The following is a 27,041-nucleotide window of genomic DNA, read 5'->3' on the forward strand; positions in this document are numbered from 1 at the left end:
CTAATGGCGAGGAGGAGGCCGGGCCTGCCGCCCGCGCACGCGCCCATCCGCCCCGCCCCGGGGGATGCCGGGAGGGCACCGCCCACCCCGGGAACGGCGCCGGGGAGGGGGGTCTCGCTCTAAACCGTCCTGCTTCGATCGGCTCGGCTTGGCCAGGCCCGACCTGCCTCAGGCGTCAGTCCACTCCATCCCCGTGTCACCGCTGGGGAGGCCTCAGGACGGAGGGGCCTCCTGTGGTGAAAGCTGCCCCCCGTAGCCCTACGCGTGCTATCGCCTCGCACCGGCAGGCCCCCCAATGTTGTTTTCCCTTGGCCCCAGCCGGAGATAGCTATTTTTAAAATAAAGTCCGGTCAGTCGAGCCCAGTGGTACATGTGCGAATGGAATGAGTCATCGCCTCCACCCTTTTCCTCACCCACGTTCGAGGGCAGAATAAGCGTCCTCCCTAGGGAGAGGCAGGCTGTGGGGCAGGAAGCGGAGAGGGACGGCAGCAGGTATGGTTGGAGGCTGCTAGAAATAGAGCGAGGTGTGTGGCAGGGCAGCGGAGAGGAACCCAGTCACTGAAGCTAAAAGTTGAGATAAGGCACTTGAGCCACCTTCAGCACAATAGCACATTTAGGAACAGTGACTCCACCACTGCCTCGGGCAGCCTGCTGGATATTCCAGGTTGGAATTAGGAAAAACTTGTCAGAAAGAGCGGTGAGGCACTGGCACAGGCTGCCCAGGGAGGGTGTGGAGTCACTGTCCCTGGAGGAGTTCAAGAACTGTGTGGATGTGGCACTGAGGGACATGGTCAGTGGCCATGGTGGGCATGGGATTGCACTTGGCTGAGGTGATCTGCGAGGTCTTTTCTGACTTTAATGATTCTGTGAATACATCTGAATACTTTTCCAGCTACTGAAATGGATTACCTTTTCACCAGCCTTTTTGAACGATCTCACACATTCGATTTTCCTTGAAAAGTCAACAGTAGTTGTGTCATCACAGTTAGCTACATACACTGTCAAACAATGTTGCCAGATCTCTGTAACATCTTCTTCCTAATCATGACTGTAGATCTGGCAGCGCCTGGCTTACTTTCTGAGGAGGGTGTTCTTGGACAAAGGCCTTGAGCTCAGTAAACCCTAGGTGCCAGCAGGACTGCTCTGCTCCGCCAGCATCAAGGCCATTGTGCTCCATGTTCTGGCTCACTGTCGGTGGTAAAATAAATCCAGTTTAAAAAAGCGTTAAACCCTAAACTATTCTTTAAAGTAACTCAAGCATTCTCCCCAAATACTTGGCAGTATAGTTTTGGGCCTCTCTCCAAAGGCACTGAGCACTGTGAGAACAAGATCAAAGTAACAAAGTCAAGATGACAGCCAGGACAGATCTATGGAGCGTAGTAAGGGGCTGTGGAGAAGGAATCTGAACAGCAAATGAAGGAAAAAATAAATAGGGGAAAGTGCTGGAGGACATTAAATAGGGGATGGTGTATGGAGTTAATGGCAGAGCAGAGGATGTTGAGACTGGACAGTGTTGAAGAACAGCAAACAACAGAATTCAGAAGGAGCCAGAAGGTGTTTGGCAACAAACAGATTGAAAAAAAATGTCAGTATTTTTAGTGAATCCAAAACTAGTTTAAGTGAGAATTTTTTTTGGAAAAAAAAGTGAAAGGTACTTAGTGTAATCAGAATAGACATCGCTCCAGAAATGGGATAGAGGTAAAAAAAAGTACGTGAAAATGAAAGGAACACCTGCATGAAATGGTCTTTGAAGAGTATGGAGTCACTGGAAACAGGAAAATGATGCTGACTATGGTTTGTACAGGTTAGGAAACTGTTGTCATGACCTTCACGGAGAATGAAGTCCAACCAGTGACAAGACAAAGATCATAAGGTGTAAATAGGAAGCACAGGCTGTTCACTATGCTTTTTTTTTTTTTTTTTTTTTTTTTTTTTTGTATAAAGTAGAGACTTTAGTGGAGGAGCTTGAATTTTGTTGAAAGGAGATGGTGCGGGAAAACAACATGAAAAGGTAAATTGTCAGCCTGGGCTTAAGAAATCTTGCCGGAGGGAAGCAGACAGAAAAGAACAAGCTGTAACAAGAACTTACAAGAGTAAGGCTAGCAGTGGAAAAAATAGCACTGAGGAATCTTCCAAAACACCATTAATGCACACCTGATAGGTGCCAGCTCAGTCTCCTTGGGCAGAAGGGAACAGAGAACGTTGTTAATAATAACAATTAATTGCCATGCTGAAAACAGAGCTGATAGAACTGAGAAGACGAAAGGAAGATAAAAGGTGCCCAGCTGCTTCATCCCTAGAGAGAAGTGAAGCTACACCGAGACAGATCTGATTCTCTGTTCCCAGAAGTACTTTGGAAGAAATTAGCTTGGTTCAGGAAAACAGAAAAGAGCAGAAATTTGAATGGCTGACAAAAAAAGGTAAGCTCATACCGTCCTGCACACTTAAGGATGTACTAACCACAATTCCTCTTTGAAAACTGTTTTATTTGCATTTTGTCCTTGATAGACATTTTGTTAACATTCAGTATCTTTAGAAATCAAAATGCATTGCAGATTGGAGTACACACCCAGAAATAAAACATACTGAACTTCATCGAGCTAAGTGATGAAAATTTCATCAGTAATGGAGTATTCTTTGGTTAAATAAGAACAGCAGTTAAACTAGCTGTGCTTAAATACTGTGCATGCATGATGTGTGCACAACTTAGCAAAACGTTTGAGCCCAGGATTCAGAACTTTGTCTTCCTTTTTTCAGCAAATGCACAGACAGGATTAAATACGTCTCTTAAATATTGCAAAACCCCAGTTAAAGTTTTAAATAATAGGTGTTGCACAACAAGTGTTTTTGGAGAAGCTTAAGAAATAAGTAAAATACAGAACACGTGGCAATAAATTACACATCAACCAGCTGAAATACTTAATAAATTTATCAGGGCTTATCCAGACTTTCTAAAGATGTTTCTTTGATCTAATAATCAAAGCACAACAAATAAATAGGAGTTCTGCTACCGACTTAAGCTGAAGCAAGGTGAGACCCTTTACAGTCTCAAGGAAATCTGATCTCATTATGCTATCTTAATAAGTCTCTTTCAATTAAAAGCTTTTACAAACATCACTTGGCATATGACGAGCAATACCACTTGATACATTTGCCTCTTTAAGGAAAAAATGGAAGTAGTGTGTAATTAATAATGTAAAGCACAGTTAAACAAATTATTGACTGTGCCTTCCCCTTTTTGTGCTCTGGAAAATTCCATTCAAAAATATGCAAGCCATATTTTCGATGAATTTCTGTAGACTTTAAAGAATTTTAATGGGAACTATTCCGTGAAAGAAGAAGGCATGAAATGTGAACGGGTGATTTACAGCAGTGTTTCTTTATGAAGGCTCTCTTGTCACTTTACATGCCATTCCTGCTTTGTGTTTTGAGCTTCTGTCAAGAATCTCAAGGCTTGTCGGTATAGGAAAGCTCACCGATGAATATGTCAATTTATTACACAGTATATATCTCCAATTAATCTAACTGTGCAGGGAGACAGCAAGTAGTGTAAATTCAAAGCCTTTCTTATAGCACACGCTTCTTAAACAGTTAAAGCTCTTTATCTAAATATTGTGGACACACTCCCTTACAGCTTTAAGGCAAGAGTCAGTAAAGGATAATACATGCTAAGAGCATGTCCCTGCTACCAAGCTGCCTAAGGATGGAAGTGAAAATTTCTAAAATTCTTTAGCTTGCTTAAACATGATGCCCCTACACTGGATGTGTGCGTGTGTTTGTGGGGGGGAGTGGGAGAGAAGTTCAGGCTTCTCTAGGAATAGCAGTGAACAAGGATGATAAACCATGTAAAGTTGCACAGAAATGTGTAGTTTGGACAAGTGGAGATTCCCTTAGAGAGCCTAGGACTCTGCCTATTGACCTCTGTTTTAAAAGTCCCATTATTCTCAATGGACAAAGTGTCAAATCCACAGTGCACAAAGATGTCCACGGCAAAATTATTTGAATCAAGAATGATTTCACTGAATGGTATTCTACGCGTGAGTACAGGACCAGCCATTTTGATTCAGTACTACACAGTACCAGATTTGGGGGCAAATTTAGATGGGAGGATGCTGCTCATCTGCCAAGAAAATACGGGAAATACATTCAGGCAGGACACTTCCTCCTCTTGTGTAATTACCTCTGCAAGAGATCTGCAGACTCACTGGCAATAAGACAAGAAAAAAAAATGCTTACCAAGTGTCTAAAGAAGGTTCCTCTCCTGCATCTTCCTTCAGTTCTTACAGAATATTAGGAATGTTAGTGATGCCTGCAGATTTGAAGCCAAGGTCTAAGTGGCCCTGGAAGTTAAAACATCACAGTGCCCAGGTCTGCTCAGAGGATGACACTCTTTCTTCATGCCTCAACCACAATAAGCTCAGCTACACTTAATTGGCTTCCAGGTGGTCACAGCTCCTTGAGCTGCCTTGGAGCTCTGGCTGGGGATTAACCTGTAAAAGCTCAGGTCGCTTGCTGAGAAACCCACACTACTCATGCCTGCCTTGGTGTGGGCTAGTGCCAAGGGCTCTGCTTCCCTCCCAGGGATGCAGAGAAAGCTATCTCAATCTGCCTCTTTCTTAACAGAACAGGGAGAGCAGCCATATAATTTTCAAACTGCGTCATGATGTGGCCAGCTAGCCATGGAACCTTTTTCACTATCACCCCATTAGGAATTGCAGAATAAGATTACCAGCACATCTCAAGAAATGGGTGAAGATTATTAAAACTTCTTTGTACTCTTTTGGGATTATCATATAAGATGCCTATTAATTGCCTATTCACAGTGTGTTTGCAACCAGGTTTACACTTTCCACACTAGAAAAAAGAGTATTTCAATAGTCTGAAATACCTATCTATCCTCAGACTTCTTTAAAAAAAAAGCCATGAACAAACCCTTTAAAGCTTAGGGAAAAAATTTCAGAATTAAGGGACTGGCTCTATCCCTAGATGAGTTGATGAGGGTTTACAAAAGTCCACTGCATAAATGAGTTAAAAATAAAGTGGTGGCTGTAGATGGGGTGCAAAAAGTTTGGGACTACAGGCTGTTGATAAACTTCTGTCTCATAACAGGAACAGGCTAGCATAGAATACTTAAATTCTTCTTAGGAGAATGTTTATACTTGTATTGGGATAATTCCTGTGAGCCTGGTTTAGTTTTGTCTTTTTACATGTTTAACCAGCTTTGTGTCAGTAGAAGACAAGTTCTGCTGAAGCTGTGTTGTTTGAGCAGCTTGCATTTTTTTTCCACAAAAAGAGTCTTTGGAGCCTTTCTACTCAATTTCCAAGTGAAATATCAAATTAGACAATTAGGGAAAAATATGAGTAGAAAATATAAGTTAGCAAACAAGAACAGCTTTAGCACAATATTTTTAACAACTTAAATATCTAAAGTTGCAGCTATTAGGTTCAGCAGACAGTGCTTATAAACGGAGAGACCGAGCAGCAATAATACTTCCACAATCCATGGAGGGTTGTGAATAGGCAACTTTGCCTTTTCCGTAAAACAGAGCATTATAGTTAGTGAGAGACTGAGTGCAAAGCAAAAAAAAGTCTAAACAAACAGATACAAGACATTTTCAAGCAGTATTCAAGATGATACATTGCCTGTTTGAAATGATGTGTTTCTACATTGCAGGGTAGGGCTGGTATCTACCTCTCCTTTATAATTTGAAAGTCTGTGTTGGTTTATTTTCACTCTGCTCCACGTAAGACAGCTATTTTGAAGCCTTTTAAAAATAAAATAGATATATCATTGTAAAATAACCATCCAGCATGAAATGTTTAAAGTGTTCGGAAAGGAAATGCCATAGATCTCTCTCTCAAAGCCCATTCAATCAAGCTTTACTTGGATCTGCTTTTAAATACTCTTCTACTGCAATGGTAGAAACACCTCCATACCAGCTCTGAAGCCAGACGTGCTCAATGTTCATTTTCATGAAGAACCACTCGTAACTACGAGGCCACTTTCTTATCACTGGGTGCCTGGAAGGACAAAAAAATATATTAAAAGATGTGCCAAATCATATGCCTCGTCTGCTTTTTCTTCAGTCTAGTGTGCTTGGCCAGAAGGAAACTTGAGATCTGACAGTCACCATCATTCATCTTTTTTTGCCCTGCCTTGAAATAAGGTTTATGATGTTCCATTCTTCAATATGACAAAAACTACACCTAAGGTAGCCAATGAATACCTCCTTCCTTTGTTGCTGAACAGAGAACTTGTTGCAGACAAATGTGGTTTGGTTTCTAAGTAAGTAAAAAGCAGCTAGAGGAGATTCTCTGAACGTGTGTCAAGGTTGTGTTTGTAACTGTTCAAAGGAAGCTCTTGTAGTAACCTGATTTCTGCAAATGTTGTAGAAAAGGCTTGTGTGCGAATGCAGCACCCATCTGTCCTTGGTCCCATTTTTGCTATTGATGGGACTCCTGCCAGCAGGGTCCCATGGACCAGTCAGCCTCCCCTAAACTATCTGTGGGCATCTCAGGAGTGTTGCTGACAGAATTTAGGGTTTTTGCATGGTTATGAGCACAAACAAGCAGCAACCTTACCGCCTGTTGGGTGTACGATTGTTTCATTGAGCTGTTCCCAGATGCTCCTCTCCTTTTGGCTCCAGAGGATGGTGGTCCACCAGAGACAGTGGCCTTAAAGGCTTATATAGAGGGTGATTTAGGCTGTGGTTTTATTCACTATTCCACTTCATCCCTTGGTGTGCCTATATTGTTTTGTAAGGAAGGAGAGCGGAGGCTTGAGGCCATGTGCAGGTCATCAGAGATGCAGTATCCGCACTCAGGCCAAGTAAAGGCTGCAGGGACTATCACAACCTTTACCAATTCCTGAGCAGCCACAGCAAATTAATTGATTTTATTGCAGACTTACTGGTGTCCCACAGGCACCCAGAGTGCTCGGTTAAGTGGCAGCTATTTTTGTCTGGTCTACTGGATGGTGTGGAAACAGGTTGAGGTTTACTGCCTATTTCTGGGAGGCGTTTATGGCTCTGCTGAAGGTGCAGCTCAGTCCTCCACCTGCATCACCTCCAGGTGATCACCTGGAGCAGCTTCTCTGTTGTTCCATGAATTACCACCAGGATGACGGGAGCTCTCTGACAAGGTTGGCCAAATTTGCCTTTAACAGCAGTGTCCACTTCCTTGCAGTTGACTACATTCATCCCCACGACCACCCAGCCACTTTGGCAGCTGCCCAGCAGTTTTCCCCTGAGGACTCCCTTGAGCAGCTGCAGTGTATACATTTATTCCTTACTGAGCATCTTAAAAAACAAAGGCTGCTAACAAGCACCGGTCAGCAGCACTGGACTTTATAGCGGGGGACTGTATTTGGCTATCCTGTGAACACGTTCATTTGGTGTGCCCCTCTTCTGTGCTGGACCACCACTACCTAGACCTGTAAAGAATTAAGCTGTCCTGCCTGCCTTTCTCTTGCAACTTCCTCATTCTCTCAAGATTGACCCTGTTGTTCACGGCACCCTGTTAAAACCTGTTTACCCAGATCCCTCCCAGCGGGCCAGAGAGAACATTGCATCTGAGCCATGCTGGATCTCAGCACATCCCAGTTTCCCCACAGTACTTGCTGTACTGGGCAGGACATGGCCTAGAGGACCATCCCTGGCAGCTTGTGTTGGAGGTGCGCGTCCCAGCTGAGATTTGGGCTTTTGATGGCTGTTAACACTGATAAAAACAGATCTTGCTTTGAGGGTGTGGAGCACACACTGGATGTGAGGTGGATGGTATCAGGGTTGTGCTTGTGTTTGCTGACTGGAGACTGTGTTCTATAAATATTATGGCTTTGGAAGCAGTTGTTGTGCACAGTCTCTTGGTGCAACCGTTTGCTACATCCTTTAAGACCTATATTTCTCTCGGGCCCAGTCTGACAGCACACTCATTTATTCTCCAGTGTAGCTCATTTGAAGGTGTCAAGAACTGCAGTGCTGGGAAGGACAAATTGTTTGCTATCAGATTGCAGAGTTTCCAGGAGATGAGAAGGTGACAATCCATAATTTTGTTTCCAAACCATTAGGTTCAGCCCCACAGAAGCATATAGGCTTCAGGCTGGTGCCTGGAAGGGAGCAGCTGGCTGTTTTCAGGATTAGGAGCAATTCTTGTGCTATGGTGAGGAAGAATTACTAAATGGGGTGTCCCACTTAACAAATGCACTCCGTATTCATGGAATCTCTCCTCAGAGCCACACAATTACAAAACACGTTTTACTTACATCTAACATTTGCTAACTGTGTCTCCATATTCCTTGCCTCAGGAGGTGAAAGGAGGTTGTGAAGCTCTGCCTGTTGTTTCAAAGCAGCAAAGGTGTCAGCATACTTTGTTGGCCCCAAAGTAAATCAGGCTTGTAACTTCTCAGCTTCCCCATACCAAATGGCCACATCTATATATTTGTCTCAAAACTGCAGGCTGTACTATACTATATGAATATCACATACAGACCTAGAAAACATTGCTTGCTTGGCAAATTCCGTTTCCTCTGGAGGCACCGTGACCATCTGTCCTGTGAGTGTCAGTCTGGCGCACCTTGGATCCTCTGGATCAACTACATTTTTTCTGTGCACAGAGAAAAATGCTCGTGTGTAACAGCTCGTTTTATTTGCTTTTGCATAAATATTAAAAACTGCAGTATTTTCTCAAACCTTGCAGGTCTTTTCTGCACTCAGCTGTAATGTTCAGGGGGACTGCTGACAGAATACTCACCTGACATAGATCTCTACTGTAGACATTTGCTTAATTTATGCTTTTAAAAACGGTGTTAATAAATATATTTTTTTTAAATGTGAAAATGGCAGATTTTCCAGACACACATACAGACTCGAATTCAGGACTCTGAAAAGAATTAGTGAGATGACATATGACTGTGCCTACGAAATAACTAGGCATACTTGTATTTGTGTGTAATTTTTCCTTCTGCCTATCCTAGAAAATCAATTCTTGTTCATTTTTATCCATTTTTCAACTGCTTTACATTGCTTTTCATCACAAAACAAACCAAGAAAAAAAAAAGAGAGACAAGTAAGGTCTATTAAAAAAAATATCCAACTGCATTCATCCTTCAAACTGAGACAGGGTAGGTACTTGTTGCTTTTTGGCTCTTTCTATACAGTAATAATAAATAACTCCCATTAGTAGCTATGGGACAACTGCTGACTTTGAGTTTTACAGTACAGTGATATAAATCATATGTAAACTGACAAATTGCAAAAAAGTTTTATGAAATGACTACAAAGGGCTGCTCCTGAGATGTGCTGAACAGCCCCATGGCTCGTTGCCAGCACGCAGAGACTGCTCCACATTGCCCAGGACTGGGTCCCCAATTACGAACATAAGCCCTGAAAACTACTTTAGGAAATGAAGATTGCATTTCTTGTTCTCTGCTTTAATCTGAAGCAGCACAGTAAACTACATCTCATTTGTGTGCAATTTTACTTAAAGATCTCGGCTTGAGCCCTTTAGCCTTAACTGTGTGCAATCTGCAATGGCTTTTTTTGTTGTAACTCTCAATATGTGCCTATCGCATGCAGGAAACATATGGGCATCCTCCTGCAGCTAATTTAACACCTGCAGATTCCTCACAGATGGTTATGAAAGACTGTGTAGCTTACTGGATAAAGTGTCTGCTTTTATAGATAGGACCCCAAACAGAAATATGCAAGGAAATACAACAGGCTGATTGATACTCAGCTATGCCCAGTGAGCACTTGGCACAGTCTGTAGCCTGAGCTCCAAAGAGCTGTTTGCAGTCACATCATCTCTGGGGTGGGTTTTCAGCATCATGTTCAGGCTGGAGCGGCTGTTCTCAGAAGGTGGTGTTCAGCCTAACGATGTCTGGACAATCTGCAGTCATGCTCCTTTTCCTCTGCCACACATGGGAGGAAGGTCAGCCACCAAGGATCAAGCTCAAGCTTTCTGTTCACATCAGTAAATAATGGTCCCATTTTCTGCAGTACATTTTTTTTTTTATAATGAAGTAACAAATGAATAGGGTTCTGAATACTTGAAAATCCACATTCCCTGCCCTGACACAAGGTTGAATTTTACCAGTGTACATTCATAGTATAGACTTGTCTACATGGTCACAGAATCATAAAATCAGTAAGGTTGGAAAAGCCCTTTCAGATCATCTAGTACAACCGTCAACCTATCACCACCATGTCCACTAAACCATGTCCCTCAATGCCACATCCGCACATTTACTGAACGCCTTCAGGAACGTGACTCCACCACTTCCCTGGGCAGCCTGTTCCACTTCCACCGTTGCAGTGGTAGCCTCACCACTCTTCTTGATATGAATTTTTTCGCACTTTCCAACCTGAACCTCCCCTGGCATAACTCGAGGCCATTACCTCTCATCCTATCACCTTGGCACCCTATGTATTTATATACAGTTAACTTGTTGAGTCTTAAGAATATGGAAAGGAAATTCTCACTAGCAAAACTGCAGTTCAAACATTTGCTTTAAACTAATAACCCTTTGTATATGAAAACCATTTTATCCATAGCCTAACAGTGCCATAAAACAACCGAAAGCTGGGAGGACTATTTGCAACTGCTTTTGTCTGGTACAGCTCCTAGGTAATAGGTTAAATACTTTCAGGGATTGTTATTAAAGGATGTCCACATTTCACAGAGTGGATCAAGGTGATAAATGTGGTTGTAGGCAGGAGCGGCAAGAGGTTTGATTCTTTCTCAAATGGCAATTATTTGATCTTTTTGTGCAAATACTCATTTATTCTCAATAGTTGCTGATTTTTGAGTTGGCAATGGACTTGGTGTTGCTGTTATGCAGTGAGTGCTGCCTTCCTTTCTTAAGAGATTTTTTTTGCCTGACAGGAGTGTCAGATGTGGCTTTTCCCTGATTTACAGGAAAAACTGCACTCTGCATATCTGGCTGATGACAAAACCTACATACTGTACATCCATCTCCAAAATCTTTTTATTGCTGTATATTTTTCCCTGCCTCCTCCTTCTGTTTTCAGTTTTCTGTATGTTATTCTCTCCTCTCGGGGTGTTACACTGACACACAGACTACTATCATTCCCAGTAAAAGTTATTCAGCCTGAATTTTGCACAACAGAGCAATGTTATAGAGATGCAGAAGTTTATTCTTCTGGGAAATGAGGCAAATTAGTTGTTAAAAACATACACAATGAAGTTTAGAAGAGCTGAACAAGGACAACCACACATTTGAATCTAGTATTATTACTTTGGCTGGCTTTGCTTTTAACACTGCCTCTTATCATAGGTTTTCTGTTTCAGAACACTGACCTTGTATTCTAATCTTACACTAACATTAGCATTTTTTTAATCAAAGGAGCCCTTCATATTCTGAAGTAAATCTGTTTTTGCATCATTTTTGGCATAGGATTTCTCTAGTAATGTGTGATTACTTTTGTAGTTTCTAAATAATCAAAAACCACTAAAAGTTAAATCTTTCTAGCTGTATTATGAAAGTGTCTTGAATTTTCATTGGTGCTACTGGTGTAATTAATGTACACACAGGTTTTGTTTCCTAGGAGTAGGGGGATACAGCCAGTGACACAGCTTATATTTTTACTAAAGATAATAAAGGGATATCAAGGATAAATTTACAGGTATCTTTGCTAAAGTATTCCTCCTTCGCATCCACAGAGGTGTAGTCATGCATTCACTAGTTATTTCTTGCCTTCTGTCTAAATAAATCCATATTCAGCTCTCAGTCCTTGGGTTCCTTTTGCCTTGGTTGGCACAAGGACAAGGAGTGTAGAAACAGCTTTATACAAAATTTGTGCACTGCTGATGGGGGCTGTGGGGGAGGCAGAGCCATGGGAAGAGAAGGCATGCTTACTGCGTTGTCCCCATGCCAAGGAAACCAGAGATGGCTTCTTAGGTCCTGGGCAGAGAATCAGGTCCTCTGTAGCCCTGGAGAGGGCTTCATGGAGGCTGTGATGAGAACTGAAGGGAAGAGAAAGCAATGACTTGTGGAAGGAGACAAATCAATAGGGAACACGTTTATTTATTTATGCTGATATAAAATATATACACCTTGTCGCAGAAATTAACTGAAGCCAGATGAAAATGGAAGAAGATTCAGCTTATGCACTTTATAAGAACACGGTGCATTAAGAGACCTTCTCTTAATTATTCATCTGATTTGTGAAGAGAGAAGAATCGATTGTCTCCGTTCCTCTGCTTATGGTGAGCAAACGAGGTATGCGGAGTTTGACCCAGCTTGGGCCGTTCTCTCCTCTGAGCATGTGAAGTTAGAGAGGGAGCTGCATTCGCTTCCGTTCAGCCGGCCCTCAGAGTTCCATCTTAGCTAGCTCTGCTGAGCTGTGGACAAGCCAGTGTCCAAGTGAATGTGCTTCACAACAATGATGGGAAGCATACTGCTCATGAACACGTCCCACTTATTTTGCTGCATACCACTTCTGCACTTTCTGAGTCACAGTTCAAGAGTGGTTCAGGGCAAAGAGTGCCACCTACTCATTAAATTGTTTACTGCACAAGCCATCGTGTAGATTATAATTAGAAGGTTCCTGTACCAAAACTAGCTAAGTGCAGATCTGATGAATGTACGGTTCAGGCTGATGTCATTATATGGGTTCACAAGGTGATGATACTGGGACTTTGTTAGGGTTCCTTTTCATATTTGAGATCCCTTCTTTGACTAATTATGCTCTGGCTCTTGGTTTCCCTGTGAATTACCTTTATCCTTGGCCTCCACAGTCCATTACTGAGTTAAAACAGATTGGCACAGAACGGCAGTAAAAGCAAAAGAAATGTTCGGGAAGCATTTGAGAAAGACTACCAAGTGTCTCCAGGAAGGCATCCGTGGGAAGGTGGGAGCACTTGGTGATGCTCCAGGGACTGGCGGAGGAAACAGGGATCTATAGATGGGAATCTCTCTGTTCTCCCCCAGCCTGCTTTTCCCACTGAGGAGCTACTCCTCTCCCCTGAAGAAACAGAATCTTCCATCCTTCCAGAAGAAAACTTTATCCCTCTGCTTACTGAGCAGATCAGAAGAGAGAAGAAGCTGTGAAAGCTTTCTGCAATTGTAGAAAGGGAGAGCCAAGAAGAAAGCTCTATTATTCGTATTCCTGTTCCTGCTACTTCAGAGCACCTCATGCGTGGCATAAAGGCTATGACTGTCCTGCAGTGGTAGTTGCATCCATACAAAGCTATGCCATTAGGACTGGCTGAGGATGAACCTGCTGCTGGCACCGCTGATCCCCATCTGCTCCCACCCACACAAGGCAGGCACTGTGTCCCCCTGCATAGGACCCCTATCTGCCTTGCCCCACATAGCTAGTATGGCATCATAGGATTTTTTGTCTTCTAAAATCTACATGAAGGAACAGAGGAAATGCTATGTCCTTTGAGAACTCTTGTAGGGTGTGTATAATTTTGATTATTGAATCTGGTTAATTTTGAAAAGCAAGTTATCCTCCTCATTCATTTCATTTTCTCATCGCTAACTGATGGAGTCTCTGAGGCATAAAGAGTGCATTGGTGCTGCTAATCCACATGGCATGAACGTCAGACAAAATCTCCGCTGAAAGCAATTTCATAATCTGAAAAGCTGTTGCTGGCCTTCAGCTGGATATGGCAGGGCAGTTTCACTCTGCTCTGACTTGGACAAGAATTTCTTTATCAGCCACTTTTGAGAGCCAGCAGAGACACTCAAAAGACATCTTGGCTTTCAGAAGAGCTGTCTTCCACTCTGGACCTGAAGTCAGGCTTGGGAGCTAAAGAGTGCTGGTACAATGGCTCTTCTGCATCCAAGTGATCCTGTACTCATAGTCTACCTTTCTGAATGTTTTATGTCATTCTGCTGTTCCTAGAAGATAATCCTTTCTAGAATGCTTTAACTGTAATCTCTTACATCATGTCAGACTCTTTGCCTATCTTTGTTGACAGTAACAATTCATTCTTTAGTTGAACTGTATGTTTAAGCCAGGAAGGTTTTATATAGTTTAACCACAGACAATTCACAGAAAAAAATAGAATCATAGCATCAACTGTTGCTGTAAGCAAAGCCAGAGAAACACATGCTGGTGTACCAGATAGGGATTTTGGGAAGTTGGTTATTTAAGAATACAGGAAAAAAAACCCAACAAAGTAATTTGGAGCTATATTGTGTGCACTGGGTCATGATGATAGTAGGTTTCATCTTTGACTTTCTAATTTGACGTCTTCCTGAATTTTTAAATACAGATTTTTTGAGGAACAGCTACTGACATAATTATTTGCATATGACTGAAATGGGCCAGTATAAATACCAGAACTAGAAATGTGTCTGTGCCACAGAACATCATGAGGTGGTTCTCAGCTTCTCAAAAATTGAAGAATGTCTGGATTCAGCCTTTGTCCTCTGCATGCATAACTTCCCCTTGTGTGAAGCTGCAATGCCACATTGCTTTGTTACATTCATCCTTGGATTAAGAGACAGTGCCGAGAGGCAGATAAATGTCGGATGGCCAACTGACACCTCAAGGGTTGTGCCTGCCACCCATGGCAGTCTGTCTTTCTCTCAGGATTGCCTAGGAATAAAGTTAGCAATTCATGTAAGCAGCAACCAGCCACAAAACAGGAACTCTGACCTGCTGCAGTGCTCTCCTCTAGCAGTCCTTCTGGTGGCCTGCCACTCTCCAGATATGCTGGAGATGCTCCAGCTCATGCCAATGTGGTACCTCGAGCAGGAGATGAAACACGGTGGGTGGAATGGCTCTGAAGGAGCCATCTCTGGTGCAGGTCATAAACCAGCAGAGGAATCTAGGTCACTCAAAATCACTCCCAGTCTACAGTGTGGACTCAGCTCATCACTTCTATTTCTTTTCCCCTTGCGTGAAAACCAGTCCATGGCATCCGTGTAACTGTTCCTCCTCTCAGAAAGCTGCATTTGGTCCCTTTGAATGTGCTGAACCTGATGTCAAGGAGACGACACACGTTTAAAATTAATTGCCTGTTTTCCAGACTGCAGCTGTAATGAGGCAGGCCCAGGATCTTACTTGGGAAGAGATCCTCTGAGCAGCTTGTGTGTTGGGAAATTTATTCAGAACAATACCCTCTCTATTCTTTAGTATAGGGCCCGGTCTTGTTCCCTCTGAAATCTGTAAGGATAAGACAATCTTTTCAGTTTTTCTGCAGAATAGGCATACTAGTGTAGTCTATTTATAGCCTTGAACCATTTAATTTTTCTTGCCTCCATTATCCATTTATCTGCCATCAGATCAGACACAGTGTCGCTGCTAACTAACACTCCTGCAGGCTGACCATCAGAGAGCATCTGCAGAGAGGAACAGTCTGTGTCCCTCTGGGAAATGGAAATCTCTAGGTCAGAGATGAGGAATCCAGGCTATAGCTGCAACAGTACCGTGTATTGCAACTGCGATACCATGTGTCACAGCTCTCTTTCTTTCATTGTTAAAAGTTAGCTCTGTGACTCGTTCGAGCTTCTTAATTTTTTCCCAGATGATTAAATACTAAGGCTGGAAAACCAAAAAGGCCACACTACATCCCTCACAGCCCAAAAGGAGGAAATATTTATTGTCAAGGCTTGAAACTTGAGTATATTCTGAACCAAAAGAAACGAAATTCACTACTAAATTTAACATCAAACTGATGTACAAGCACACAAGCTGCTTGATACTCATTAGATGCAAGAACACTATCAAAATGTCAGCTGTGTTTTCTTTCAAGAGGCCAGAGATTTCCTTTGTATGCAATAGGTCAGGAACATTCTCCAGGAGAGCACCAAACACTCCTACAAGCACTGGCAATAGACATCAAACAGCTTTCAGTTATTTTAAGTCGTATAACTTAGAGTAGGTTAATAGTTACATTCTAATAGAATTATACATGTAAACAAGCTACAAGGCCAAATTCATTGCTGGCAAATAAGGACATGAACTTTCTCACGTAGAGCATTATTCCTTTAGCTATTTTGCATAACTATTTTGAAATTAAAACAATTACTAATGTCCTAGACTGAGAGAACTTCTGCTATTAATACGACCTATAAATTGCACTTCCCTCTGTGAAGAAAACCTCACAGATACTGCCTTAACATCTAGCACAATATGATGTCTGCCAGGAAAACAGGCATGGGCAAGGAGGAGAAAGAAGCCCACTGCACAGAATCTACGTCGCAGCACAAAGCCCTGCACTAAGGATGCTCCCTGCTGCTCACATGGCCACTCTGGACACCTTGGCAGGCACAGTATACCCATAGGAGAAGCCTGGCAGAAGCTGAAGAAGCCTTTCTGTGGGGTATTGGGATGCTGCAGAATGCTGTGGTGTTGCAATAATGACATAATGAAAAGCAAACTGCCAAAATAAATAATGCAAGGAGCAGTGATTAGACTCCGAATCTTTGTACTCAGTTCAGTAGCGAGCTCAATATTTAGAGTATGGTTACATGCTAAAATGGGAGTGTCCTCTTTTCTCCCACCTTCCCCTCTCTGCTCTCCTTTGTGCTCCTCTGACTCCTGGTGAGCTGCTGCAACTTTCTTCAGATTTGTGTATGAACTCAAGGTCAGGCAAATCCCAGAGCTGATGTAAGAGAAGGAGGGAGCAAGAAGTGTAGGGATGTGGCCACTGGCAATTAGAGAGGCCTCAGCTGTCCTGGAATAGGGGTTAGCAGTGCCCAGAGTGCTGCAGTGCAAAGCACGGGCACACTGAACAACAGAGCAGTGGTTAGTTAGGGAAATTAATAGGTACTTAATAGGATGACAGTGAATAAATATTCTTGAAGGGCTATGATGTATCTGAATTTCATATTTTTATAAATCATGAATCATTTCTCCTTTGTTGGTGATTTGGCACTTCCCAAGCAGGTAAATCAGGCAGCAACGTTGCTAAAACATAAAAGGCAAAGACTTTCAAAAGCGGATGTTTAAAGTCAGGGATGAAAGGCCACACTCCAGCGCCTAAATGGGTGTGTAATTCTCAGAAGTGCTCATCACCTGCAGCTGACATCAATGGCAGCTGCTCCGAGCATCGAGCCTCTGAATATAGAGCATCTGTGTTGCTGCTGGGACGTGGAGCTGGCTGTACATTTTTAAGTACTTGATCTAGATATCCCACTCATTATTTGATTGAATGAAAAAGCTTAGAAAGCAGGAATAAGCTCCATTAGCCTTTTATGAAACAACTGATAAATTTAATTACAATTTGAAACGATTAATTCAAAATATTTAATGAAATAATTTTAGGGAACAAACAGAATAATACTGGTGTTAGCTTCAGTACTCTGTTGACCTCCTCAACCATTCAAAGCTGAATTATCAGAGAATTACAGAATGGTTTGTGTTGGAAGGGACCCCAAAGCCCAGTCAGTCCAAATTCCCACCAGCTCAGGCTGCGCAGGGCCCCATCCAACCTGGCCTTGAGCGCCTCCAGGGATGGGGCACCACAGCTTCTCTGAGGAGCCGCTGCCAGCGCCTCACCACCCTCTGAGTAAAGAATTTTCCCCTAACATCCAATCTAAATCTCCCCTCTTTTAGTTAAAACCATTTCTCCTTGTCCTATCACTATATGCCCCTGTAAAAAGTCAGCCTCCTTCCTGTTTATAAGCTCCCTTTAAGTATTGGAAGGCTGCAATAAGGTCTTCCTGGAGCCTTAATAAACATTAATTACCTTAATAATAAATTACCTTAATAAATGTTGTGATGGAAAGTATGTATTGGTGCTCTACATTGCAAGAGGAAGCCATTGTTTCCTGGCAGCCTTCCATTCCTTGGGAATGGGATGTTAGCCTGAAATAATGCTTAATGCTTAGGACTAAGAAAAATTTATTTTTACCACCATGTAGCTCCTAAGAAAACAAAGAGTATATTCTGGAGACAAATATAGACAAGAGGAAGAGTGCTTTGCTTTATACTTGCCTGGGATGCAGTTCCTAAGACAAGCCTCTCTTCCCCCAAAGAGGACCTTAAGTTGGAGTAAAACCTTTGAAAGTCATTTCTTTCCAAGGCAGCCTGTAATTCCCAGTTACTCTATCTATTTCCCTGCAGTATCAGCTATGATCTGCTTTGCTAATGGAGCCCTGTCTGACACAGTTTTGGTGTCATCTACCTCGTCATGTAAAGAGGCCTTTGGAAATGACACCTCACACAAGGCTGACCCAGCCACACTTGTTGCACATCTGACTGTAAACAAGCATATGGTGCAGATACGTCTTTTTCACAGAGGAAAGCATGGTGGGGAAAACTCTATCAGCTTTGAGTTTACGTACATATATTTTACACCCGTAACCCTTCAGCTTGTGCTCATTGTTCATGTGGTTAGGGAGAAAGAAAGAAAGCTCACTGCTTATCTTTGGGGCTGGCTCTAGATCAGTAAATCTCAAACCCAGCATCCTTTACATGGAAGATTGTCGTTTACCAAGATCCCTCCTGGGGAGCTACAACCCAACCAGTGGGGCCTTCAGAGCTGTCAGGTGTCGGTAGAAGTGGCACTTAGGGATGTTGTTTAGTGGGCATGGTTGTGATGGGCTGGCAGTTGAACCTGATGAACCTATATATGTAGAGTGCCAAGATGATGAAAGGTAAAGCTTTAAATTGCATCAGGGGAGGTTCAGGTTGGATATCAGGAAAAATTTATTTTCAGAAAGAGCAGCGAGACACTGGCACAGGCTGCCAGGGAGGTGGTGGAGTCACCATCCCCAGAGGTGTACAAGAACCGTGTGGATGTGGCACTAAGGGACATGGTCAGTGGGCATGGTGGGGATGGGCAGACTGTTGAACTAGATGATCTGAGAGGTCTTTTCCAACCTTAAGGATTTCATGATACTCTGACTTCAACAGCCCTTGAAACTCTGCAGATGTTATTGTCTAGATCACTATGGCCATCCATTATAACTGGATCTTGAACACCTGGATTTCATGGAGACAACTCCAAGGAGAGATCATTGAATCATAGAATCCTTAGGGTTGGAAAAGAACTCTAGGATCACCAAGTCCAATCATCCACCCACAATCAATGTCATCCACCAAACCATGCTCCTGAATAGAATCACAAAATCATTAGGGTATTTGCCTGCATTTGTTCTCACTGAAGGTGGTACTTGGCAGATAAAATTCTGTTACCTGCAGAAATTCCCATCCAATTCTGGTAGGGTCAGTGAAGCTACAGGATCCTTCAGGAGATCAGCCACTGCATTATCTTTCAGCGTCACGTAAAAGAAAGGGATCCCAGTGCTGTTATTGATGGGACCATCGCTGATAGGCAAAAGGTTCCCGTAGGGCATCCCCTGGATCTGCAAAACCCAAGTAAGTCATCATCAGCATCTCTACACACTGACAGTTCCCAGTGTTGGGGATTTCCCAAGGGGCTCTAGCAAGGAGGACAGCAACCCCCAGCTGCTCAGTCTCCCACCTTCTGCTGTCATCAAGAGACATATACTTACTGAATTACTACTTTCTCATGTCTTCAGATATTTCTTTCTTTATGGCCATTTCGATGTTAAATAGCATAATTATCAGTCAATATATTAATTCAAAGCAGCTGGTAAAATCCTTTACAGCAAAATCCGATTAAGTGTGAACACTTAATAAGAAAACCCTGGATGATGTTATTACTTGGAGTGCATGCTTTCCATTTTTTAATGTTTATACACTTTTAGAATTTGAATGTTTATAGTGCTTATAAACGGTCCTTGTGAATGTTAGTAGGAATACTTTAATGAAGCTCTATAACTTAGAAGCTAAAAATACTTGTTTATTATTAAGAGTCACAATGGAAAAAAAAAATAGTAGCTGTCAGTAATATTACAGTAATAGAATATCCAGAGTTGGAAGGCACCCATGAGGATCACAGAGTCCAGCTCCTGGCTCCACGCAGGACCACCCAAAATCCAAACCCTATGCCTGAGTGCGGTGTCCAAACACTCCTTGAACTCCAGCACCTGGTGCCGTGCCCACTGCCCTCGGCAGCCTGTTCCATGCCCAACGCCCTCTGGTGACCCGTTCCTAACCCCCAGCCTTATGCAGTCCCCCAGGTAACTGCAGACTGTATGGGAGCTGTCCTACCAAGGGGCTCTGCTGAGTGCATAAACGAGCAGCGCTAAGATCTTTAGGCTCAAGAGGATCTCTGACAACCTGATGTGGAATCAGAGGTTTTGTGTGTAGCTTTTGTATGCATGTAATTAATGATATAATGTTAAACCCGTTGTTTCACACTAACATAGTCTTTCAGTGGCTCAGCCCAGCTCTCTGAAGTTTAAAATAATGGCATAAGAGTAAAGTCAGGAGCAAGTGAAGCGGCCAGTGAGCTAACCAAGCTGCGGGCGCGTTCAGGAGGAAAGTGAAAGCTGTCTCGGTGGGTCTGAATGCCAGGGAACACCAAGGGGAACGTGTTAAAGCCGGAACCCCCCCGCACCAAACCATCACCCCCGCCCCGCGGTACCTTTCCGTGAGCGGCCCGGGAGGCCACGAAGCCCCAGGCGCCGTGTCGGGCAAGACGGCGGGCGGTGGCGGCGCGGCCCGGCGGGGCGGCGGGCTGCCGGCGGTACGAGAACATGCGGGAGGGGGCGGCCCCCTGCTCCGAGCGCCGCGCCGCCGCCCCGGGGCCCAGCGCCGCGTCCTCCCGGTACGCCGAAGCCGGGAAGCTCTGCTTCCAGAGGCCGCCCGCCTCCTCCAGCAGGCCGGGCAGCGCCTCCTCGGTGGAGGAGCTGTGCAGCTCGTCGGCCGCTCCCCCCGCCTCGGGCAGCGGCCAGGACACCGAGCTGAGCACCACGTAGCCCCCCGCGCCGCCCCATAGCAGCGCCGGCAGCCACCAGCACCACGCCGCCGACATCTTCTGCGGCGCGGCCCGCAGCACCCTCCCGCGGCGGCCCGCTGCGAGTGCGGCTCCCCGGGGCCGCCCGCAACGCCCCCCGGGCCCTCCCGGCCGGTTTGTGACACGGAGTGACTGCTGCGAGTGCCGCACGAACGGCGGATGAGGCACGGAGCGGGTGCAGGAGAGCGGGAGCGAGCCCGCGGGACGGCTGCTTTACGGGAACAGCCAGCTGCGTTTGGACAGCTCCACAAGGAGGGGAGGCAGAACGCGGGCCTGCCGCGCGTCGAGTCCGTGCTGCCCTGGAAGTGTACGATGCTGCCCAGCGCTGTGGTCGCTGGGCAAAGTCTTAATCAGGCAAAGATGTGAATACTGGAATTCATTTAGATGGCTCTACCCCATCGAGGTGCTTCACTTGGCAGTAGATCTCTTCAGTGCAGCGCTGCAAACTCAATTATATGAAATGGCCCAGGTGGACAAGAAGGCCAACGAGATCCTGGCTTGTATCAGAAATAGTGCAGCCAGCAGGAGCAAGGAAGTCATCGTCCCTCTGTACTCAGCACTGGTGAGGCCGCACCTCAATGCTGTGTTCAGTTTTGGGCTGCTCACTACAAGAAAGACATCCATGTCCTGGAGCGTGGCCAGAGAAAGGCAACAAAGCTATGAGGAGTCTTATGGGGAGTGGCTGAGGGAGCAGGGATTGTTCAGTCTGGAGAAGAGGAGGCTCAGGGGAGGCCTTATTGCTCTCTGCAACTACCTGAAAGGAGGTGTGGTGAGGTGGGGGTCAGCCTCTTCTCCCTGGTAACAGCAATAGGACAAGAGGTGATGGCCTCAAGCTGCACCAGGGAAGGTTCAGGCTGGGTATTAGGAAACTTTTATTCTCAGAAAGAGCGGTGAGGTACTGGCACAGGCTGCCCAGGGAGGTGGTGGAGTCGCTGTCCTTTGACATGTTCAAGAACTGTGTGGGTATGACACTGAGGAACGTGGTTAGTGGGCATGGTGGGGTGTGGGCTAACGGTTGGACTAGCTGATCTGAGAGGTCTTTTCTAAACTTAATGATTCTGTGATTCTGTTTCTTCATTGCAGGTTCTCAGGGACATGTAACAGACCTATGAGAGCTGTGAAGAGCAGATTTCAGGGTCGGTCTATGGCTGTAACTTGTGGTTGATCGCCTCATGGGAACAAAATGCATATCTCATCTTGAGTGTAAAGGATCTACAAATAAAAACACAGTGAAATGTTGAGTATTTTTAACTTCTATTTTTCTCTGTTTTATTCCTTTATCTTCACCGTAATCACCTGAAGGAGTGCAACAAGCCTTAAAGTTGAAATTCATTTTTCAGACTGTAAAGATACATCTCTAGTGTATGTAATTTCCCCACCCAACTCTTAACCTTAGAACTGAATGCTCTTCTGCTCTTCCTTTAGCACATGGTCCTGACTGCATGTGCTGTGCTATTTTGTGTATCGATTCACACTTCAGTGCTTGAGCTGAGCAATGTAGATGCAAGGAACAAACAAATGTAGATTTGCCAAGCACAAAATGAGTGAAAGTTTGATAAACTCCTGAGGAGTGCTTCTCCATAAATGTCCCTTCTTAAAATCTGTGGAGCAGTTGTCCCCTCTTGAAACAATGGGCACACCCAGGAAGCCTCCTCCCACAGACACACTCTTCAAAAACACCTAAAAAAAACCAATTCCCCAGTGTTTCTCACGTGACAATTAGTCAATATTCTCATGCAATCTAATGCACGCACCATGTATATTTCATTCTCTATATTTACCTTTTCACACAAATTTTCTCCAGGTTCCTCTGTGTAGATTCTTTGCTCGTACTCTGCTTGTAGAGCACATTCCAACAACTTAGTTTCTGACGTAAACAAATCAATAACATTATATACAACCTATTTGATGTCAGTTAATAGAATTAGGTCTGAGATATCGACTCTTGTATCCTGCAGAAGTGGGAAGCAAAGCAGGAGTTTTTCAAGACACAGAAATCAGTGCTAAGTTCTACATGCAATAAATGTCGATTTTAAATTACATACTGCAGACACAAACCAGCATTTATTCAGGGTCATCAATCTATTCTGCAGCTTCCAGATAAGTTATAATTGACTTCTAAAACTAAAACTTTTAGATGACTTCAAGTGGTCTTCTGCTTCCCTGATGACCGAAGTCCAAGAAATACAAATAAAACACACATATTTCACCTTTTTATTCTGAAGATTTATTCAAATAAAGTCTAATAACCAAAACACATGACAACTTACAATAGCTGTCTCACTAGCACAGTTTGGCATTTAGTATTTACAGAGAAAGATCTTAAATTTAAGAGAATGAAAATGTTATTTCTTAAAATTGTATCAGAAAGTAAGAATGGCCTATGCTTATAAAGTATATTTTTGGAAGTCAGGCTGATTTTCTCTGAAAATTAACTGGAAGTGGGATACAAAAATGAAAAGAAAAATTCTGTCCATCTCTTTGAGTAAGTAGTGCTTTTCTTCTGACCAGAAGATCCGACTGAATGGAAGTTTTAACTGTTTTGTCTTCCAAATGACCTGGGTGAGCTGAAAGTTCAAAAAGAAACATGTAAGTATTTTGATTGGAGGAACTGTAAATCACTGTTTCACTTTGTTAAACGAAAAACTCTTATCTCTACTTTCCTGCCTAATGTTCTGCATTTTTTCTTTTTGCAGATACCCAACCTACTTTACATCAGTTAACCCAACAGGAGGATATATACACATTGGGCTTCCTCGTAGAATGGATGGCAGAGGTGTGCCATCCATCACAGCAACTTTTTGGTACATCACTCACACTTTATGTGGCTACCATAAACTATTCTTTTCCAAAACAAATAATCCCAGTCCTGTCTCCTCCCCGCCAGGGACTGCTTTTCTATGCTGAAATCCTGTCTTTCTTAAAATCAGTGGAAGTTTTGCCACTGAATTTAAGTAGGGTCAACACTTTGCTGTTATTTTTTATCATTTTAGTTAATTATTTTATTTGATTTCTATATCCTGGATTTCACAGACTATTCAGATGAGCATTCACTATTTGTTTAAGTGAAGCAGTTAACTATTTCCTTTTTTTTCTTCCCTTTTTAACAAATCAAAATATTTGCTTTGCTTTTTGCCAGCAGAGCTATGAGCAGTGTTCCCTCAGCCTCTTTGCTCTGATTTGCAGTATATTGTATGGTACAGAGGCGTGGAATTGGATTAAAAGCCACAGCACAGTGCTCTGCAGATAAACCCACTGCAGGTGTGCAATTTAATAGGATTTTAATTTGGTAACAAGAGAACAAAGAGAGGAAACACAAAATGGGATTTTCTAGATGAAAAATTGCTACTCTTGCTGAGAGAAAGCAACTGGAAGCTCTATGATAAGGAGTGACGATTAGGCCAATGTTCTCCGAGTTGCCCTGTTACATATTACAGTTCACTCAGAGCATCTTTGTTTGTGCCATCAGTTCCAACAATTCTTAGTTTAAACTATTTGCACTCGGCTGGATAGAGTTTAATCTGCCATGCTGTCCATCAGGCCAGTTTGTTTAAATCTTGTATTGTCTCATTCCCCTCCCTCTATATATTTTTTTTTATTATAAAAATATTTTCATTGGGAGATGTCACCTGCATGGAATATATTCCATTTGCAAGATTATTAACAGCTTTCATGCTTCAAATGAAAAAGTATGTATATGCTGTGCTGCTCAAAATACGTGTAAAAACATGGTGTCTCTGCTGAGGAGTTTAATTTATATTCAGCATGAAGGAGAGGTGGGGGATCAAAAACAGATGGGGAAGGAAAAGGAAAAATAAAGGCGGCAACCAAAAGATCATGAAGAGATCTGCTAAGACACAGGCACATATTGCTGCTGATGATGCAAGGGCAAGCTTGGGAGATTCTCTTCTGATTTCTGTTACCGGTCCTCCCTCTCATTTTTCCAGGGTTTCACAGCAGAACTGAGTTTTTAGCACTAATTTCAATGAGATGCGGGTGGAGGTGCGATGAACAGATTTTTCCTGAGCATAACAGGCTGTAGGGAAGGCACAGAAATGCTTTGTGGGACAAGATGAAAAAGATACGGAGGTTGGTGTTGTTGGCAGAGGATGAAGTGGAGGATGGGAGCTACAGAGAGACACCAGACCCAAGAGATCTGCAGAGGCTGTGTGAGGTGAAGGATTTAAAGGAAAAAAATCCAAAACACACCCTTGATACACAGAGCAGTAAGTCAGGCAGCTGAAATGCCATCCAGGAAACAGCAGCTTGGCTGCTGGGTGCTGTTCAGGCTGCTGAGGGTTTGTATACAGGTTCTGGCTGAAGGGGGATTAGTAGGAGCAGGGACAGATGGATGCCTGGCAGAATGGGAAGGTGATCCAAAGTCACAGAAGACAAACTCTTTTGCAACGGGAATCTACAGGGTATCTAGTTCAGGGGATCTACAGAGATGGCAATGTGAGCAAAGTGGTAGGTGGTGGAGATGCTTTTGGAACTGCATTTTTCATCAATCCATGGAGTTAAGTATGACACCCAAGGAGACAGAGCTGCAATGGCTGAGGTGGGAGCTACCACCCATTCGAAGGACACCAGTGCCAGAAATGCCCACTCACTCTATCATAGCTCCTGAAATCCTTCTGAGCTGCAGGTTCCAGTTTTTCATCTCCATCACTAGCTGCAGACACTTGAAGCACAGCATCAGCAAGCTCTTTTTGGCTCTCTTTTTCATTCCACCACTATCAGCGTCTTGCACATGGACTGGTGGAACCCAGGGTTTCAGGTCCTTTAGTTGGCAAAATTTTCCTTTCTAAGCTCTTCCTATACTTTCCCCATCCTTCACTTTTTCCTTCCCTCCTTGACACCTTGGCAAGTCATGCTACTACCCATTTTGGGTTTTATAGCCATTTGCTCCTACTTTGGCACCACTTGTCCCTCACTCTAACCAGCCTTCCTCTGTTCTTGAGGTCACATAAAAATATGCAAAACTTATACATTTATTTATAGGCACATCACTTACACAAAACAAAACCTGTGTCAAATCCTTGTCTGTTGTCACCTGTCTAAGAGCACTGCAGTTGTCATAGAGGCCATACAAAAGCCCCTACGGGCAGAGATTCCTTGGCCATACCCTGCATCCAGCTCAGTTTTTTTTTTGAAGTTAAGGTGGTATAGGAGGATAGCTCATTATAGTGCATTTCAAAAATGAAAATAGCTATCCAACATGCCCATGACATATGTAAAACATTCTTTTTGTCCCATTTATGCCCTTCTTCCCCTGATTTTCATTACTGAACTAGTTCTAGCATATCTCATATTTAAAAGCAAGTGTCTACCAAGAGTCTTTGTAAGTGGTAAAGATGTTTTTCAAAACAGACAGTTTCCAGTCCTGGTCCTAGTTTATGGAAGATGAGTAAGTACATCCTGGGAGGTGCAGGATAAGCAGTAAAATAACAACAGCAAGATCACCTCAAAAATATTATTTTCGTCATTAATATTGTTGCCATTACCATTTGTTCTCCTCTGTGTTCTGGAAAACACAGTGTTCTCTGAGTCTTAAGTGCTGTTACTACACAGAAAAGAAATCTGAAAACAGCTGAACATACAAGTGATTAATATATCACTTGCATTAACCGCAAAGGCTTGATCTGTGTTCCAATATGTCCTAAGATTTAGCCTTGTGTCCTAAGAAGACTCAGACATTTCATTTTCTACCAGCATGTCATCCCTTACGCTGCTAATTGGAACTGACTGCAAGAAAGTCTGGCACAGCAGAAAGATCTAAGGTGTTTCATACTTCTGCATCTTTTGATAAAAGTAATAGCTAGGTGGAGGAAAGAGAGTCTCTCAGTGCTCCCAGCAGTGAGAGGAGGCTATGCTATGCACTTTCTCTTGTGATCAGTAAATACCATTTGGCCTGCTAACCCTCGAGCTGTGCCAAACCCAGCAGAACAAGGCTGCTCTTGCTTAGACAACACTTGGGGAACCTAAAGAAAAGATGAAAGTCTTCTGGAAAATGAAGGAAGAATGGGGAAACTGTGGTGAGTGGGAGGTGGGCAATGTGAAGGTTATAATCCCTTAACAAGGATTGTGGGAGGATGCCTTTTGGCTTGAGGTGTTGATGACATTGGACATAATTCCCTGCAAACCTAGATTTCATTAGATCCACTTCACAAACATAAATAAACTATGAAGTCTACAGCTCTCCTAGTTTCAGGAGCTTCCAATTTACAGCTTTT

The 27,041-nt window shown here is 43.4% G+C and overlaps 2 protein-coding genes and 1 long non-coding RNA gene across 8 annotated transcripts in view; 1 reads left to right on the plus strand and 2 right to left on the minus strand.

The window, feature by feature from the left end:
• Window positions 120-27,012, plus strand: LOC110406725. 2 transcript variants are annotated; one of them, XR_002443552.1, is made up of 4 exons: window positions 120-1,585; window positions 2,241-2,420; window positions 21,892-22,044; window positions 23,505-27,012. It is a non-coding gene; the product is annotated as an uncharacterized LOC110406725 (long non-coding RNA). The 2 variants fall into 2 exon arrangements; XR_002443549.1 differs by lacking the exon at window positions 120-1,585 and having other exon boundaries at window positions 1,910-2,420.
• Window positions 2,466-21,529, minus strand: CREG2 (cellular repressor of E1A stimulated genes 2). Of its 2 annotated transcripts, XM_021413524.1 has the most exons (4): window positions 20,437-21,514; window positions 19,119-19,288; window positions 8,488-8,601; window positions 2,466-6,021 (listed from the first exon to the last, which is right to left on the minus strand). In XM_021413524.1, exons 1-4 carry the CDS (start codon window positions 20,824-20,826, stop codon window positions 5,874-5,876), a joined length of 822 nt encoding a protein of 273 aa, XP_021269199.1. In that variant the 5' UTR covers window positions 20,827-21,514; the 3' UTR covers window positions 2,466-5,873. The 2 variants fall into 2 exon arrangements, with proteins under 2 accessions (XP_021269199.1, XP_021269200.1); XM_021413525.1 differs by lacking the exons at window positions 2,466-6,021; window positions 8,488-8,601 and adding an exon at window positions 11,133-11,982 and having other exon boundaries at window positions 20,437-21,529.
• The window catches only part of RFX8 (RFX family member 8, lacking RFX DNA binding domain), a 33,236-nt gene continuing 29,411 nt past the window's right edge, over window positions 23,217-27,041 (minus strand). For all 4 annotated transcript variants that reach the window (XM_021413485.1, XM_021413476.1, XM_021413466.1 and 1 more), the window contains one exon: window positions 23,217-23,375. The gene's annotated coding sequence lies outside the window, so the exon portion shown is untranslated. The remainder of the gene's footprint in view (window positions 23,376-27,041) is intronic.

The sequence above is a fragment of the Numida meleagris genome, chromosome 1 (assembly GCF_002078875.1).
Source record: "Numida meleagris isolate 19003 breed g44 Domestic line chromosome 1, NumMel1.0, whole genome shotgun sequence".
NCBI lineage: Eukaryota > Metazoa > Chordata > Aves > Galliformes > Numididae > Numida > Numida meleagris.

Coding starts and splice junctions, on each gene's coding strand:
- CREG2 (XM_021413524.1), bottom strand. CDS start 20,826: ATGTCGGCGGCGTGGTGCTGGTGGCTGCCGGCGCTGCTATGGGGCGGC. Junction 19,289..20,436: donor CCCGGGCCGCTCACGGAAAG/GTACCGCGGGGC, acceptor TGGGTTTTGCAG/ATCCAGGGGATGCCCTACGG. Junction 6,022..8,487: donor AAGCAAGCAATGTTTTCTAG/GTCTGTATGTGA, acceptor TTGTCCTTCCAG/GCACCCAGTGATAAGAAAGT.